Genomic DNA, 18,958 nt, shown 5'->3' on the forward strand with positions numbered 1-18,958 from the left:
GAGTAACACGAGCACGTGCGCACATATTTTCCTTTTTGTAAAAATCAACTGCGGTTTGACTCGTCCCCACCTATCATGCGGGCAGTGCAGAATTTAATATGCAGTATTCCCGCCAACTAAAGACAATATTTTGACAGTACAAATTACCAATTTTTCATTCTACTCTCGGTGTAGGCTATCTGTGGTGTGCATGTCACTGTCAAAGCAACCGGTTTGGGTACTAGTAACAGTGAGTGTATTGTTGCACAAAATCGTGCATCAACTGTGACACTTTGGAAACAACATTTATTAATCACAGCAAAGGGCAACGTACAGGTCCTCTAAAAACCACCCAATGGGTCTGAGAGGTGCGGAACAACATTCAACATATTCCTGAATAACAAGCGGACTCCTAAATGAACAGCCTCACTCGAGCAGAGGGTGGGAGAATTATCAAACGGCTGTTGAACATTAGCAATAGTAGCATTTCTCTTTCCAGTTAACCCACCATCTTCATAAACCAATTGTCAAATACAAAAAAAACAACTAAACAACAACTAAAACTGCTTGGCACACTTGACCAAAGAAACCGAATACAGAAAATACAGTAAAATAAAGTCTGTAAAGTGGGTATATTGAATAAATAATATGAATCCTTTATAGCCTCTTAAAAACCAACTTCAAAACCTTCACAGCAGGGTAATGATTAGGCTACTTGTCCACCTTCTCTTCCCCCTGCGTGTTAACAGTTCCCTGTGATTCATAGACATCCTCCGGAGTTTGGCCAAACGTTGCCCCAGTCCGCTTCAGGAGGTACACTCCAGCATGTAAACCTCCAACATTGACCCAAACAGTGTGCGACTTCCTCCACAGTCCTCCCATCCTCGATATAGCCTGGGGGCGACATAAATCTTGTCAGGACAAACTAACGTGTTTGTTTTGTGTTAAACAAGATCTCTGCTTAGACAAATCCAGCTGGTAAAAGCCTCCTCTGTGTTGCAATAACTGAGCTAATTCAATCCTGGAGCACTCAGACTGTTGAGGGGTTATTTAGAGATGATTTCATGGTAAACTGACTCCACTCGGGCGGGCTTTTTAGCACAAGGACCACACCAACCCAATATAAAAGTAAAAAAAACAAAAAACTCCTTTCCACCTACTGGATTTTAGTGGGAAAAAGTTAGAAACCATTGCCCAGTAGTTTTCCCATTACACAAATGCATACAGATAACTTTATAACATAAATCATCTGATAATTAATTTTTCCCAGGCTACATAGACATATCAAGGGACCCCAAGGTTTGGAAAGCCCATATTAAATCAAGGTCCAAAGTCAACCATTACATCAGCCAAAGTGACTTCACATCAACAGTGGTATTGCTTAAGACTGTTAGTAACACACACACAGGCATGCATAGACACACGCACACGTCTACTGTTAGCTTTTTTTTTTTTAATGATACCAGACATGACACCATACATCAGCCACCTAACTGTGACTCACTATGTATCTGTATTGACCCTAAAAACATATAATTTATGTGTGGAAAGATATATAAAGGTATATACTGTATAACCTTGTGAGCCAGAGACTAGACCTCATGGGTTAACAGTGTAAGACATGACTGGCGACTCTGTAATAAGGCGGCAAAAACCCTGATGGTCAAATCACTTTTGGAGTCAGGTGTGCATCTATTAGTGATGCAAGCAACAGGTACCAGGGTCTCACAGCAGAACTGTAAACAGCAGCAGCAGCTCTGGAGCACCATAGTGTTACTGTAGCTGTGTGCATGCAGACATAATGACTACAGAAATATTAGAATGCAAAAATATATTAAAAGAAGAACGAGTTACTGCACAGATTGTGCTTACAAAGACGGCAAGAATCACTGACTGCCCCCAACTTTGTAACACTTTATGTGCCTTTTTTAATGGATCAGCGTTACCTTGGAAAAGCATTTCTTGTCCTGAGTCAACAGAACAGCTTTCCCTGAGCCTGGTCTGCACACACGAGCCATCTCTCTCAGACAGGAGGGGTAAAGGTCCCAGTTCTTCTTCCTAGAGCCCATTCTTCAAGAAAACAACCAAATTACAAATGACCATTTACTTGGAGTCTTAAAGTTGTTCTCATCCTTGGTCGTAACATTATTGATAGATGTACAGTGCCATCAGAAAGTATTCAATCTGGCTGACTTTTTCTGTATTCTGGGGTGTTGCAGCCAGAATTCATTATAGTTTTCTTTTTTGTCAACAATCAACACAAAATACTGCACAGTGACAAGTAAAAACAGGAAATTCAGAATGATCTAATTTAAGTATGTATTCAACCACCTGAAACAATTCTTTTTTGAAGCACCTTTGGCAGTGATTAATGCTTCCAGTCTTCTTGAAAACGTCTGTATCAACTTGGCACGTCTTGATTTGGGGACTTTCTCCTACTGTACTCTTCCTGTAACTTCCCCCTCAAGAATGTCCCTGTATTTGGCTCCATACATTGCTCCCTCTGTCCTGACAAGTGTCCCACTCCCTGCCACTGAAAAACCTCATCACGGCCTGATGCTGCCCCCATCATGCTTCACAGCAGTGATGGTGATAGATGGGTGATGAGCTCTGCCCAGTTTCTGCCACAGCGCTTTGCATTATGGGTGAAGAGTGGCATGACATCAAAAGAGGAAACAAAGAAAAACAAAATCCAGGCATGCTGCCATGTGCCCTTTTTTCCTCAGAAGTGACTTCCATACAGCCAGATGAGGTGTGTCAAACGATGTGCATCAAAAGTCATGTACAGAGCATTTGAGCCTTCACTCAATTTAGTGTCACTGCAAAGGGGCTGAATATTTAGATCTCGAAACATTTCAGCTTTTCATTTTAAATTTGGTTGTAAAAAAATGTAAATAAATTACACTTTGAGATTATGGATTATGGTGTGTAGATGGTGACAAAAATTCTAATTTAATCCATTCTGAATTCATTCTGCAACACCACAAAATGTGAAAAAAGTAAAGGGGATTGGATTCTTTAGGAAGGCACTGTAGATTCCAAGAGGTATATTCAAACCATCAACTGGTTCAGCATGATTATTAATAGGTAATATTTATCAACCATCTACACTGTTGTTATGGTACCTCTTTCCAAAGGGCATGTCAGTGATGATGATGTCAACAGAGCTGGTCCTTATGGGTAAATGGCACAGATCCCACTGCACCGTGTCAATGGGCAACCCAGGTGCACTGTTCAAAGATAATGGCTTTTAAATCATAACAGTCATAACCAAAACATAATAGTCATAATCATAACAACTCTCATGATAACCAAACAAACTCCTTATGAGATACTCAGAGGAGTGTCTCCACCACACTTTATTCACGCTGTCGACATTCTCACCTGCCTTTGTCATCTCTTCGCTTCTGGATGTGGCAAACATTATTGACTGTGCGGTTAACTGCCATGTCATTGTTGTCACCGGCAATGTAGAATGAACTGGGAAATTCAATGGCCCCCTGATGAAAGAAAACCATTACACAATTAGTAGTGTGTGCAATTAATTAATACACATACTGTATGTTTCTTTGCACTAAACTAATCCCATTTTGACGAAAGAAAAAATTAAAATGTTACCTACCTCCAATGGTATGGCTCCAGTCCCGCACATTGGATCAAGTATTATATCTGATGCCTGAGGTTTACACAGCCTGTGTCAAAAGAAAATAATATATATACAGTTATCCATAATAATGTTCAATAGGTATGAAAAATGTAACATGCCTGTTTGCTACCAGTGCCATCACTAAGAACACTTTTATTTTTTTATTGCAAACAACAGCGCCTGTAAAAGAGAATTCAGTCTACTGTTCCCAATCTTTGCTTTGTAACAAAAATGTATATAACAGCTCAGCACACAACATACAGTAAAACTATTGGAACAGTAGACAGAAAATGGTACCCTCATGAAATGTGTATCTTTGTTAAAAAGACATACAACAAAGAAGTGTAGACTTGGTGTAAATTGGTTAGGGATTATGTGCAGCCGCACACTCTGAGATGTCTAGGGCAGGTGAGAATCTAGACAGTAGCGGTGACGCAGAGCTGCTGGAGTTAATGGCATCCCCAGCCACACACTCAGAGCATGCACCAACCATCTGGCAGGTGTCTTCTCAGATATCTTCAACATGTTCCTGGCCCTGGCTGTTGTCCCCAGCTGCTCCAAGACTACTCATCATCATCCCAGTGCCCAAGAAAAATACAAAAACATGCCTCAATGACTGTTGCTCTAACTCAAATAATGCAGATCTACAGAGGGCGCAATTTCACCCTCCACCCGGCCCTGACCCATCTAGAAAGACAGAACATGCATGTAAGAATGTTGCTTTCTGACTACAGCTCAGCATTCAACACCATCATATAACAGAAACTGCAGCTCACAATCAACTGAATTTTAGACTTTCACACCAATAGGGCTTAGACTATCAGCATTGAAGACCACACACACCAACTTTGAACAGTAGGGGTCCCCGGGGTTTGTGTACACATATTGCTGTACTCAGATTCTACATGTCTCTAAATCCAGGCTTACTACCCATCTATTTCCACTCTCATTTGTCCGACCTTAGCGTTGCATAATTACTGGGAGTGACTTGGTTTATTCATAAGTAAAGTAAGACTAGTTTGCTAACACTAGCTCAGGTTTCTGGGAATTTTAGTTAGTGTGTTCCGTTTCCCGGTCTGTATGCACTTGTTCATTCATGTTGTTTCTGTTTGTGTGAGTGGGAGTGAGTGACTGAGCCAGTCTGCTGTGCATATGGATGTGTCGCCTATCTCTCTTCATTTCAGGGTGTGGTTGCAGCTGGGCAGCACCCGACTCTTCCTCCCGCCTCGCCTCTGGTGGCAGTAGTCCAAGGTGACCGAGAGTGTCGTTCTTATGATGACCTTGGTGACGACAATGACGATGGTGACCGAGTTACTGCTGAAGCTCTGCGCCAGATGTGGACATTGACCCAAGTGCTCTTATTCTGTTTTGGTTTTTTGCACCCATTGCATGACTGACTGTCCTGGAAAGGGCATCCCTCTGAAAGGCCCCTCCCAAGGTTTGGTCCAGGTTTTTGTGGTTTTGTGAGTTGGAGGGTAAGGTTTCAGAGTCTTGTATTCATTTATTGTTTCCTTATGTGTTGTGAAGCTTTGTAACTGTGAGTAAGGACTATACAAATAAACATGACTTAACAGATACAGATTTTCAAAAGGTAGTTTCCCCTAGATTTACATGGAAATTTCAACAAAGAGAAATCCCCAGTTGAGTTTGAGGTCATGATGGGCAGAGGACAATTACAGTATTCTACTAAGTTATGTTATTACATTTTGCAATTATGCATCACAACATCAGAGTGGCATCCTATATACAAAAAGTGGTAGTACACAAAACAAATGTTGATAATTGTATTAATAAAGTATTGAACTACTCAATCTTCTCAAACATAGCCTTCCAACAAAGGGATATAACTGTAACCTTTCGCCAATAACAGTGCAATTGGTGGTATAGTTACCTGAGCATGCCATAACACAGGGTGGAACGCAGAGTCGTGGGTCCAAAGTGAGTGATGTTCCTCCTATGAAGACTCTCTTCTGTGAGCGCAATGCCAATCACTACCTCTTCATTATGTATGTTCAGTAAGACCTGCAGAAATATACATGAGAAAACATCAGCATAGCCTTGTGCACAGGTATAGTCTAGTAAACAGAAACATGCCCAAAACAAAATCACAACAATACCCAGTAATTATATTTAATGGTGTTATATAATTATATAACTGCCAACTGCTACCAAAAATCCTTGAGGGAAACACTGAAATACCTTGAGATCTAGAGAATGGAAAAGACCACAGATCATCATCTCTGTGCAAAAACATTTTTTAATGAATCTGAGAAACTGAAGTTTTAAAACATATACATCAACCTCTAACCTTTCACACATTTTCAAGACCAAAAATAGTATTGTTAACTTCTCACGCACTGTGACCACATGTGCTTATCTTCATGGAAAAGTTAATAAGCAGAGCTGTTATTCTTTCTTTTGTTACTCGTTAAACTAAACAAGGAGGTATGCCTAGCAGATTTATCTGGACAGGCAGAGTTTTTTTTGGCTAGTGCAATGGTATTCGATATGAGTCAGTCCAATCACAGCAAGCATGCCTACCTCAATATCAAACTTCGTCATGTCTGCTTTCCACTGGAAAAACTCTTGTACAGCGCCACCAAAGTCCCTGGCGGCCTCATTGGAGGAAAAGCTGTGTTTGTCACCAGCTCTGTTGCATGTCACACGGAACTTGATGAGCTTGGCCTCGGGTGCTGCCTCCTCCGAGTCCTGGGTGCTGCTCTCTACATCAGGTGCGCTCTCCTCTTTGGCCTGGCCTTCAGCGGATACCGACGGCTCTGCCAGTTGCTGCTGCTCGGTTTCAGCCACGACGGCTTCCATGGCCTCGCTGTTAGGTTTCCCCTTGGCGCCATTTCCTCCTCTCCGACGGCCTCTTTTCTTTTTCAGGGAGTTGTTTAGTTTCCACACCTCTAGAGCATTGGTCCAGGGGAGTTTGGAGGCAAGCTGCTGCAAGTCCATCAGTGTCTCCTCCTGTACAAAACAGAATGTTTTCATCTGTTACTCTGACAGTAATGCATATACATATTATATCAGCTAATATGTAGATGGCAATAAGTTACTTATTTGTGCTACATTGAAAATCCTTTCAGAATTATATTTTCTCAGCGACTGCTAATGATTATCTTTAGCAGCAGTACATTCATAAATATAGCCGCAAGCGGCCATGAAAGGGGTTCTAGCCTTTTCTGAATGGTACTGACATGTAAATTGAAATTGGTTACATTTATTTATTTACATACCACATGCATGAATTGCTACATTGTTGCAAGTAGGACTTGGTCACCTGGGAATTCGAACCCTGGACCTTTGTCTCCCGAGAGAAGGTGACTTACTGACTGCACCACTGGGGAAACATGGTTTCCACACACCTCACAAGTTGAGGCAATGACATCACATGTGCAAAACTGGGGTATTAACAGGGAAGCCACAACTACCCAGGTGCAGGTAGTTTCCTGACGCCCCCTCCAACCCCACCCACTGGCTCCTGAGCCAGGAAGCCAAACCAACCTCACAAGCAGAAGGTAGAGAGAGGGATGTCACAAAACAAAAAAAAAATCACAACAATTTAAATGAAAATTGGACTGACGGTGTGGAAGTTATGGCCTTTCAAAGGGTCACATTTTTGACCTTTAACTATAGCGCCACCTTCAGGCCGATTGGGTTCATTTTTCTGGACCTAGTAATGGTTACCAATATATGTCACTGAGCCAAATTTCATGTCTCTGCGATGTACCAACTCATGGGAATTTGCGCCAACGTCGATGAACAACAATAAACCAGCACAAAAACAAGAGGGTTTCAGCCGCTTCGGGGCTTGAACTCCTAATTACAGGCAGTAATATTCAGTAATGGCTCTTTGGCAACATAAGGAAACATTTAGCAGGGACACTTTGGGTTGATTATTTGGCTTAGAGAGGTGTGTTGAGTTGTATGATTTGCAAATGTAGTCATTTACCTTGGATTCTTTGAACTGATAGTGGTCATATTCCTCCACCACAACAAACAGGTTGTCCACAGATTTCAGAAGATGGACCTATGGTGGGGAATTTAATGAATGAATAGATAGATAGATAGATAGATAGATAGATAGAGCATACACATACATTCACAAGAATTGCCCTATAGCAAGGCATAGAAAATGAAGTCCATTGGCAAGTTTTGTTTCTATCACTAAGTGTTAGATCAAAAACCTTAAGCTGCTACAATGAAAATTAATTGGAAACTGACTTTGCAGGCCCATAAAAATGTTTTAACTTCGATATTCAAAACATTACATTTGCTGACTGCAGTGCTACAGTCAGATTACACCACCAAGAGGAGATTTCCTTTATCAGGTTAATGGAGAGACTTCCTCATGTGCACACATCAAGACTGAACTGCATTAGATCATAAGAATAACACATAAATTCTACTGTCAGGTGGATTTATTGTTTATGGAGTTGCACAAACCATGTGAATCAGCTGGTTTTTGCAGCAATCCACAAGTGTCATCACTCGAGTTCTGAAGGTTTTCTGTGCACATATTCTCTTTGCGCGTGGCAAAACTAAAATGGGGGTTTCAATAAAACACTTCTGGACTCCACAAACGCAATGACTCCCATAACCAACCTACAGCACAGTTTGCTGTGGTCACAATGCAATTAGACAGTGATTATTTGGGAATGAGGCATTCATCAGTTCTGGGTCACATATCTTACCTGGAAAAGCTTGTCAGTACTTATTTGAAAGTATATGCGACCACGGTCTTTGCTGATTTGTGCTTCAACCCCAATTTTTTCCTTGACCTCCTCTGCAGCAGTGTGTTCAAACCCTGTGGGCACCGTTGCTCCGATGGTGACTGTGATGATGGCCTCACTGGTGGCCTCAGTCTCACTGGAGGACGTGGGGCCCTGCTCTGCATCCCCATCTCCCTGGGACGACATATCTGTGGGCTGGCCCTCACTACACACAGTGCTACACACAGTGGTGCTACAGCTAGTGCCAAGCTCAGTGACTCACACACGTTTGCAGCACCTGAAGAGAGACAATTTGTCAACACAGGGCTTTCAAATTGCCAAGATTTTACATTTTTCCATGCTCAGGACTGTAGGGGAAGTCATTTGCAAGGAAATAACGTTTCTCAAAGAACGAATATCGTTTAAAATAATCATTTTGATCATGACATACTGTTAATTCAAACATTATGAACCTAATGCTCAGTAGGTAATGTTAACTGTTAGTACCTAGCTGGCTAACGTTAGCTGTTTGGAGCTAAAAAGTTTTCTTGTGAATAAAATGAAATGTAGCCAGAATTGTATATCTATAAAAAACCTCTGACACATCAAGTACGGTCTTGTAATGAGCCCACCGGTTGAGTTGTAGGAGTTGATGGAAATCTTGTCGGGACCAGTTGTTACTCGCTAACTGGAACCGGACCACGGACCACCCCGTCAAGCACGAGGCAGCTACAGCGACTGACAGGCTGGATACTACTTCCGGGTACATGTTTACCGTAAATGACCGGTAGATGGCGTCAGGGTATAGTTTTTTGGAGCTGGGGGACTATTGAAAACACCATTCCTACAACATCACAACAGGGTGATGGAAAAAATAGGGAGGGAGAGAGAGAGAGAGAGAGAGAGAGAGAGAGAGAGAGAGAGAGAGAGAGAGAGAGAGAGAGAGAGAGAGAGAGAGAGAGAGAGAGAGAGAGCCAGCCAGCCAGCCAGCCAGCCAGAGACCTGCCAGGTCTCTCCAACTTTATGTTTGGCCCCTCACAGCCAGACTTCCCCACCACTGAAAAAAGAATCATGTGGAAAAAGACAGAAGAGAACATGAACAAGTCAACAACACAACCTAAGCAAATCGAATGGGAAAAGAGGGGAGAAGACAAAGGAAGGAACAGAGAAAGGAAAATCAATTCACAATCTCCTATCATTTGTCATATAGACTATTACTCGTGTTTCCTGTTGGTAATTGTGGGAGTCTGCTGGCTTGCCAAATACATTTGGTTACAGCCTCAGTCTTCTTAACATTTACGGCTATGTCTGAGTGAGATGAAATAGAACATATGAATTTTGTGAGTGAATAAGCATTCTGTGAATGAATAAGCATTCATCAACAGTAAGATGCATTTTGAAATTCTGTTAGATAAAACTAGTATGGTGTAGCTAATTTAGTGTATTCACTCATCCAGCTTACTATAGGAGTGTAGCCCAATACTGTCAGTGATTATTTCCATGCAAAAATATTAGCGTCTTTGCCATTACTAGTTCCAGGCATCTTATGCATAGCAGAATAAACATTAATGTCACCCGTAATCTCCATTCACCATTTATCCCTTGTGGTTAATGAAGTTAATATAGAGAATGGTGGCTAGAATAACAAGTCTTCTCCTCTGTGTCACACCTCCATGTTTGATTAATTATACCTGTGGGCTGTGGAAGTTCCAGCTTGAACTTGAGGTCGGGGCTTGAGATAATTCTCCATCTATCACCTTCATCTAACACCTGGAATTGTGAAAGTAAACAAAGCACTTTTCTTATTTTTATCAGTTTTCTAACCCTTTAAAGAGCCTATTTTTTATTTGCAGTACACCCCTCAACAGGAAAAACATTAAATATTTAATAAGTCATGCTGTATTGTACACTTGTTTCAAATCTACCTATAGTGAAAATGTTTTGTTGTTTTCCTAACTTTGTTTCTTAGGTCAACTGCCATGCATTCTTTCAAACTGTTTAGTCAGTGTGAAGTCTGAGAGACGAGTGGGAGTGTGTGCATGTCAGGGAATGAAAAGTCCAACACAGCAGATGGCTGGTGCTGCGTACAAGTACAGTCAGACAGAGGCTCTCCAGAAAACTTTTACCAACTTAATCATCTTGGAAACAGATTTGCAAAAGCAACTTTTTGTGTAAACAATGGCAGTTTGTGTGGAAGTACTTTTAACCCCTTTGGAAAGAGAACATTAGCCAGGCAGCGGGGAGAAGCTCAGAGTGGAGAAAGTGTGGAGGCATGACAGAGAGCCAAACACAACCAACCACAGTCCTCACCCTCAGCAGCAATAATATTCGATGTGGAGCAAAGCCAAGCATGCAGGCACCCCAGAGTGACTTCATTTACAGACAAGGGAAAACGCTCAAAGCAATCAGGTATGATAAACCCACTGGGATTTGTTCATTCTCACAGCGTTGAGAGGACCGTCAGTGCAAACAGTCCTCAGGCTCTCTCTCAGTGTGGTATTACTGGTTAGGATCTAAGTGACTGTTGTATGAGCCACAAAGGTAATCTACTTCTTAGGGAACACAATATGAAACATACAGTAGAGGAATTGAGCCGCCTCTGTCTCAATAGGATTGTGTAAACTAAACAAAGTAAAATGATTTCACCCCTCCCCAGCTGCACCATGAGAAGATTTGATGAAATACATGAGGCAGGAGAAGTTATCAAAGACTACGATAATGATTATCCGACTTCAGATGAATGTCTCGTATTGCAATCAGTTCTTAAAAGGACCGAAGTCAGAGCCTTGAGAGCCTTTTCACTGAATTGGAGAAATTAAAACAGTGAGTCATAACCTGAATTCAGCTTCAAAGGCCAATCCATACTTCCCCAGATGTGAACCATAAAACAAAACCGTTTGAGGCCATTTTATGGAGCTGAAAATGTTCGTTTTTTTTAATAATACAGCTGGTAATGACAACTGACCACAGCATGATGTATGATTTTTAAATGCTGTACATTGTGTGTCTAGAATCCCAAAGATCACTCTCCTATTGCATTTCTGCCTAGTTTATTACATCTGCAATTAATATAGTCTAACTCATATGGTCCAAATGGAAAAAATATGATAATTCCAAAAACCTGTGAGATTGTAGCTGTTACACAATCAGCATTATGGCTAGTACAGATTTAGGCCTTTCAGGGTGCAATACAGATCTAGTCAGTGTTGCAATCTCACTCATTATATGTTTGATGCACCTCCAAGAGCAATCGTTGTTCAGAAAATCCTTGAGAACTAACGGAGGATAGATGCTAGAATAATAAATCTGCAAATCAATTTGAATATTTTCAGTGTAATTATTTTATAATATCAAATAATCTGTATCAAAGTCTATCGTAAGAAGCTGAACCACAGTGAACAATTTCAACAATATAATCTATTGTATCTATTCCTGGATGTACTAAACAATGATGTTGTGATCCCCAAGTGCTTAAAATTTTGTCTGAAAGCATAAAAGGGAGACAAAGTGCAGGTCTTGTTAGAGTGTTAATTAGGTAATGCTGGGAACTAGGGAGAAGTGCAGGTAGGTGTTGAAGGTACATTTAGATTAGATGGCAAGTGAACGGTGCTGCCTGTCTAATGGTCCTGTAGATTTATAACAGCGGAGCCTGATGTCTTTTACTGTGTGTGGGTTAATACATTGTTCTTTTGGCATCTCAATGGGCTTCTGTATGAATGCTCAGCCTGGATTATGACAGAAATGAAGGATTGTTACGTCACATCCTGTCTATTGGAGTCCCACACTGCATGGAGCTTTGGCAGTTAAGGGTGGAGGGATTATGAGTGATAGGAAAAAATCACTTAAATGGGAAGAAGAATCTAAGGAAGGAGCTGCCTTGGAGGCTTAATCTGCTCACTGCACTCACTCAGAGCTAAGATGATCACTCTCACTCCTTAATTAAAGATAAATTTTGGCATTCTGACTCACTAATGCATCTTCTCTCCATATACCGTGTGAATTCTTCTCCAGATTTTTTTTAGATTGATGTAGGCCAAAGTATTGATTTGGAAGTGAAGGTATAGATATTAACTTGTATTGATTTGAAATACCATCAATTCATTTGTCAGTACACATTCTCACATACACATCTTTGCATGACAAGCAGGACACATGCTTACTCTTGAGCATCAGTAATGTCAAAACTTATACAATGTGATTCTGACTCTTCATGAGACATTTTGAAAGGATTCATTATAATTAGAAAAAGCATTCCAGAAATAGTTCCACTGTCAGTATGCACTTAGAGATTAAAATAAGACATTTTAGCTGCCAAATGCTCTATTTGTATACCACAACTTTTTTTTATATACATAATTACATATTCTGGTACGCTGGCCTAGACTGTATCCCCAGGTGGCATGCTTTCACTTGTTGGGCATAGAGACTAGAGCGGCTCCCACTCTCACAATGGATCTTTGTGCCTTAAAAATGGTGAAGTCAGAGTTTCCCAGGCTTCCCCCTGAGATGCCTGATGAGAGAGTCAGGGTGAGCGGGGTGAGAGAAGGGGGGCTGGGGGGGGGGGGGGGGGGGCGCTTCTTTGAGGTAAACAAAACAAGCAGAATCCATCCTGTTGGAAAGGCCCTATAGCGGGCCTTTCCAACCTGTCTCTCAGCACTCCATCACAGCTGGTGTGTCACAGATGTGTAGCTGATGCATAACTCCTGGCAAACAACCTACTAAAGACTCTCAACAGGAGCTACAAAGGTACAACACACAGTATACTGCTGCCAGGGCGAGGGTTAACACAGCAAGACTCTCTCCCTTGCTCTCTCTCGCTCTCTTTCTCTCTCTCACACACAAACAGATACAGAGACACATAGAATACAGACATGAATACAGACATCCCTCAGGGGCTTTTATTCTTGCAAAGAGGGTGGTGTACTGCTGTGTTCATCAGCCAGGAAATATCTGCTGCACAGGGCGCCAGGCAAGTATTCAAACCTGATTTTTAAAGTCATTATTCCTGGGAGAGCATCAAGAGTGTGTGAGATGTGTGCCTACAGTGAACGGATATTCTTGAGGTATAGAGGTGCGCTCTGTCTCTCTCTGTCGTCTCTGCGATAGTTCAATTAGACTCTCCAGAGTGACTGGTTGATCTCTGCACCTCATTTATGCACTACCATGTCCTCAAATTACAGTGCCTTATAAATTGGGGTTGCAGCCCACAGACTAACATAAGGCTCCAGGCAGCATAATAATGAGCCTCACACTGACGTGGCTTCGCAGTCACATAAAAGTCATTTCGTTACCCATTTCCTAAAGCATTGATTGAATGATTTGCACTTTAAACAATGTGTGCCCTCGCCATGTAGAACACAGAATTTGTTGAATAAACGGAATGATATAAAGCAGAGTATATAAATCACATGGCTCAATAAAAAAGATTCCTTTAAAACAATCATAAAACCTTGCTTTCTTAAATAACTCTTTCAAATGTTATGGCATCTAAATTTAGTATATTTAGTATATAAATTTAGTATAATAATTTTCCCCTACCTGTTGCCACATAGGCTAGAAATCTAAGCATATCTCATGCGAATGGAAATTAAATGCAGTGAACTTCTAGAGCGTGGCAGTTTTCCAGCTTGCAGGTTTGTGCCACCTCATTGTGAGTCAACAGCCTGTTCTCCTCTGAATTGAGAATAGGCAAGGTGACAGACAACAAACCAGGTCCCAAAAAACACACTAAAACACCCGGTTGACAGTACCTGTCAGGGAACACACTGACTCCCAGCCAGCACAGTGCTTTGGAAATGTTCTTTTCTTCACGTTATGAATACAAATATTCTCGGTTTTCCGCCTTCTAAGAAACCCATGACTCCGATCTCATAAACATAACTTCAAAGTACGCAAATGTGATTCATTTTGACACAGCGGCAAAAGATGATTCATGTTGCTGTGAATGTTTGGAGAAAACAACATACACAACCTGCCGTTCGATAGTAAATTTAATTAACTGTGAACAATTTAACCAAATTTTAGAAGTTCCATTTTATTCCTTTTATGGCAGAATCTAACAGCATTACATTATCCCTTAACTCCATGCAAGTTTCTTGGGTCTCCTCAACCATATTTCACTCATATATGGGATGAGATGTTTTTATAAACCCTCTGGGGTTTCTTTGTCACACCTACACAGGTTGTGTTTCTTTTTTCATGTCTCTAGGCATTTATACTGTATATCTTTACATATCCATATTATATGGACGTGTTTAAAGACATTGTCGGCTATAGGTTCAGATTAGTATACAGGCTCATAAAAACAGTGGTCTTGAGGTTTCATGTCATTCTTCCTGTCACACTCCTCCCACAGTACAAAGTATCAAAATGTCAGCATCAGTTCTGCCAAGACAGACAGAGAGGAAGAGGAGGAGCAAAGAGAACCACCCATCTTTATGCACCTGCTCAAATGGACATTATGTACGTCTTTTGCAAGAAAGAATTGCAAAGGCCATTTTGCCTTTAAAAGATAATGATCCATGTGTGTGAGTGCCGCGCTGCACACACACACACATACAGACACACACACACACACACACACACACACACACACACACACACACACCACCACCACCACAGCTGCCTTCAGGATTACATATCAAAGCAAGGAGAAGGTGGTGCTCTGCCATGCCTGAACCATTAACCCAAGTCTCTGCACTGGGTGTGTGATAGAGCAGCATGCCTATCACACATGCTGCTGATATGCGGCACATCTCTTAAACAGTAGCCATGGTGAAGGCAATGTATAGAGGAAAATGTGAAGTTCCCATGGCAATGACTACTAGAGAGGGGCAAATTTCCATGTTAAGTCTATTTATACCTCTAGAGAACTCAGCCTGGCTGTATTCAAAACGTCAACAGTACAGGTGGTCATATTTTGAGTATAAATGTGTGTGTGTGTCTGTGTGTGTGGGGGGGGCGTATCACTATACGAGTATCATTTTATGCAAAGCAAAATGTTAACAGTAAAGGTGATCATACTGTATTTTCAGTATTAAATGTGTGTGTGTGTGTGCGTGCGTACGTGCATGAGTGCGTGGATGCGTGCGTGTGTGTGTGTGTAAGGGCGGGGGATGGAGGACGGGGTGCGACGGGGTTTGACAATAGGAGGAGACTCACGTGACTTTCGTTTAAATTCCTGTTTCCCTGCAGCGCAATTTCTCGGAGTAGGAATGGTGTGAGCTTGACTCGTACGCATCTGTTGTTTTTTGGGGGGGCACAGAAGGCACATAAAAGGGGGGTGACTGCTGGCATGGCTGAAATGTTAAAGCGTCATTTCCCACTCTTCATCATGTTACAGTTTTGAGGTCGCTGCTGTCTCTTTTTTTTTTTTTTCCGCTGAAGCCTTTGAGTTTGCTGGTGCCAGGAGCAGGAGCACCCCGCTCCTCTGCCGGAGAAAAGACCAGGCGCAGAGAAAAGGCAGGAATGCAACATCGGAGCTGCTCTACTGTTATTTCTACATAGATTTCGACGATAGGCGAGCAAAACTGTTGGACTGCAGGAATACAACACCGATCAGAAGATTTTTTTTCCAATGCACGGACACTAGAACGACAAAAAAAAACAAAACCCAAAAAAACAAAACGGAGGAAAAACGTTGCAACTCGAGGATCATCACCGAAGACCCAATAGAGTCCCCGACTTATAGGGTCTCACCCTAAAACCCAAGGAACAATGTCATCCACGAAATTCAAGAAGGATAAAGAGATCATTGCTGACTATGAGACCCAAGTCAAAGGTGGGGGTTTGAATATTATTTCTGCTGTCCGCTCTGTGTGCATTGTCTCTGCAGAGCCTGTCCGTCGGCTCTCCCCGACGAGCAGTTTGTTTCCTCTGCACTTGCATGTTTTTTTTTTTTTTTAACACTCAGTGCAGTCAATCCCTAGGTAGTACATGTATCTATGGCTGTTACAGTGTTGCACGTACCGCACTCACAGAAGACTCTGCCTTCGGATGACAGGTAAACCGTGACAGTCAATCCAATGACAAGACCGAGCAGAGTGCGAAAAGCGAGCCCCACTATCTGCATGCATGCCCCCCCCTCCCCTCTTTTGTTAAAACATGTATTGATTTCACAACAGTAAGATGCAATTTGTGTGCTGGATTCCTATTTTTCATTTAGATAGAGAGGGGGGAAATGGTCAGGATCTTGATTCTACACGCTTTTGTTGCTGGGTAAAATGATCCGTGTGCTGAAATCCTTCTAGTGCAGGATCGAGGACTATAGCTGCTTTATTGCACCTCTTTCTCTCATATTTTGGGGCTTGCATTTTGCTTGCTGTGTTAATAAATGTGTTTATTGATGCTCAACAAACCTTTGAGAACAGTTTTGATAAAATATGACACAGTTCCATTATTTTCTTGATGAAATTCACTCCAAATTGACTTAAATTGATCGATTAAACATGTTTCCCTATTTCATGTCCTATAGTGTGTTGTGATGACAGGGCGGCTGCAGCTGTAATCCACGGGCCTGATCACACTCTCCTCACGTTTGGCCTTTCAGTCGTTGTCAGTGATTGCTCTGACTGGGTGTTTTCTCTCGCTGCTCTCACCTGACAATGTGTATAAAACACATCTGTGGCTTAATGTTATCATTCACTCCCTTTCCACGCACCACAGCACTTAACCTGCAACAAGATTTTTCCAAAGATTATCTCTAATCTGGTATCGGATCACAGACTGATGGATTGGAATGAGATTTACGTCTAGAAAAAGCTTATTAGTGAACGTGGGAGCTGTGGATTCAGTACTTTATTGTGATGCCTGTCAGTCTGTATTTCAGCCTGTTCATCACTGTGTGGTGTGAGACATGGGCTCAATTGGACCATATGAGTTACGGTTTCAGGCTGAAGCTTAATGCTGCTCTGTCCAAGTATATGAGTACATTTCTGTGTAGGATGAGCTGTAGAGACAGTTGATTTTGGACAATGTTAAAGCACTATGAAAAACAAGAGAATAGATAATAACTATGCAATAACATATTATTGAATGCAGGGATTAAATGAAATCTTGAATGTGTCTGAAATAATCCAAGTCACCCAAATAAACTATCAGTAGGTGATGGGTGACAGTTAGTTCTGCTGCGTGGCGTAAAATACACACAGACGCTGGTTGTGAGCAGACATTTCGCTAAGTGGAGCTGGGGGTTCAGTTTCAAGGCCCTCGCCCCATTACTACCACTCTCAGTCTCTGTGGCTTCAGTAACGCTACGCTTCAGGGGCTTCGGCTGATGATCCCCCGAGTCATGTACTGGTCCAGACCTCAGACGCTCAGAGGAGTCAGTGTGTCAACAGTTACAGTAGGATTTACAGGATTGATCTACACTTGAGTGACATTTCTCTTTGTATGGACAGTATATCAACTGCTTGTCTGATAACGGCCTATATTGGTTTTTACCATCTGGCCTTAGCTTTCTCTCTCTCTGTGACTGAGGTCAGTCCGCTGTATGACTCCAGTTTTATCCAGTGGCACATGCTGGTCATTGAGAAAATGGCTCTGACATGTTAACATATCTTGTTTTTAGCATATCAATGCCCAGTTTATCCTGCATCTCTCCACTGCTGTGCCACTTTACTACTGGCCCTTTTTTGTTAATTTAGGCATCAATTATTCAGCTTAGATCTGAGGCTGTCATGGGAGCAGTGCTGTTGTTTCATAGAGCCAGGGTTTGCACTAGACTGGGGCTTGAAAGTGTGTGAATAGGAAGGATGCTAATTTAGAGAATTGGCCTTGTTTCTTATTCTCCACTGCTGCATCACATGGAGGTAGGGTTGAAACTAACGATTATTTTCATTATCGATGAATCTATTGATTATTCTTTTGATTAATTGAGCAATCATTTAGTCTATAAAATCTAAAAAATAATGACAACTGCCCATCACAAATTACCAGAGCCCAAAGTGATTCTTAAAATTGCTTACTTATCTGACCAGCAGCCAAAAAAACACCCAATAGTGTTAATTTTATAATGATATGAAATGGATAAAAGCAAGCAAATCTTACAGTCTTACCAATCTATTTTTACTTGATAAATGGCTAAAACGATTAAGCGATTACCAAAATTCTAATTGATTGTGTCGATCGACTGATCATTTCAGCACTACATGGAGGGCTTCTACCCTCGGTCACAGAGGGCTCTGCCCCTGACATCCAGAGCCTCACAACAATGGCTTGTTATGAACTGAGCCCGGCAGTGATCTAACCGTAATGAGATTCAGACTGGAAATTGCACCTGTCTTATCGTGAGTTATTGCTTTTTGGGTAATGTGTACATGGCAGAGAGGGCTAAATCATCAATGTCTTCCTCATTGATTGCCATAACAAGATTGCAAGGTTGCTTTATTATTTATTAGTGCTGCTAATAGATTGGTTACAGAAAATAATCATCACTTGATTTCAACAGTAGTTCGAACTTACACCAGAGAAAAAGGCTATACGAGTCAAACAGGCGAATATTATCACCTTGGTTGAAGATTACATCTGCTTAAATTGGATGCTAAGAGGAAAACACATCATAAGATAAAATTGTTATTCAGAATACCCGACGTTCACTCAGTTTGATACATTTCTTTTC

The 18,958-nt window shown here is 41.5% G+C and overlaps 2 protein-coding genes across 3 annotated transcripts in view; one reads left to right on the forward strand and one right to left on the reverse strand.

Moving 5' to 3' along the window:
- Window positions 1-274: 274 nt before the first annotated feature.
- thumpd3 (THUMP domain containing 3) lies at window positions 275-9,076 on the reverse strand. The gene is made up of 10 exons (XM_071542096.1): window positions 8,973-9,076; window positions 8,323-8,638; window positions 7,581-7,658; window positions 6,167-6,595; window positions 5,517-5,647; window positions 3,602-3,671; window positions 3,364-3,479; window positions 3,105-3,209; window positions 1,926-2,049; window positions 275-873 (listed from the first exon to the last, which is right to left on the reverse strand). The coding sequence occupies exons 2-10, from the start codon at window positions 8,545-8,547 to the stop codon at window positions 691-693; spliced, it is 1,461 nt and encodes a 486-aa protein (XP_071398197.1). The 5' UTR covers window positions 8,548-8,638; window positions 8,973-9,076; the 3' UTR covers window positions 275-690.
- Window positions 9,077-15,710: 6,634 nt separating this feature from the next.
- The window catches only part of LOC139663432 (SLIT-ROBO Rho GTPase-activating protein 3), a 61,615-nt gene continuing 58,367 nt past the window's right edge, over window positions 15,711-18,958 (forward strand). For both annotated transcript variants that reach the window (XM_071542099.1, XM_071542098.1), the window contains exon 1: window positions 15,711-16,120. In XM_071542099.1, the coding sequence (XP_071398200.1) occupies window positions 16,057-16,120 (64 nt within the window). In that variant the 5' untranslated portion in view covers window positions 15,711-16,056. The remainder of the gene's footprint in view (window positions 16,121-18,958) is intronic.

This window comes from Centroberyx affinis, unplaced genomic scaffold, assembly GCF_046629955.1.
Source record: "Centroberyx affinis isolate AG114_WGS23_722 - 3 ecotype Tasmania unplaced genomic scaffold, CSIRO-AGI_Caff_v1 ptg004010l_1, whole genome shotgun sequence".
Classification (NCBI taxonomy): domain Eukaryota; kingdom Metazoa; phylum Chordata; class Actinopteri; order Beryciformes; family Berycidae; genus Centroberyx; species Centroberyx affinis.

Excerpts from the sequence above, each read along its gene's own strand:
- thumpd3 (XM_071542096.1), bottom strand. The coding sequence starts at position 8,547 with ATGTCGTCCCAGGGAGATGGGGATGCAGAGCAGGGCCCCACGTCCTCC. Across the intron at positions 6,596-7,580 it reads ATCAGTTCAAAGAATCCAAG|GAGGAGACACTGATGGACTT; the intron begins GTAAATGACTAC and ends TGTTTTGTACAG. Across the intron at positions 5,648-6,166 it reads TGACGAAGTTTGATATTGAG|GTCTTACTGAACATACATAA; the intron begins GTAGGCATGCTT and ends ATATTTCTGCAG.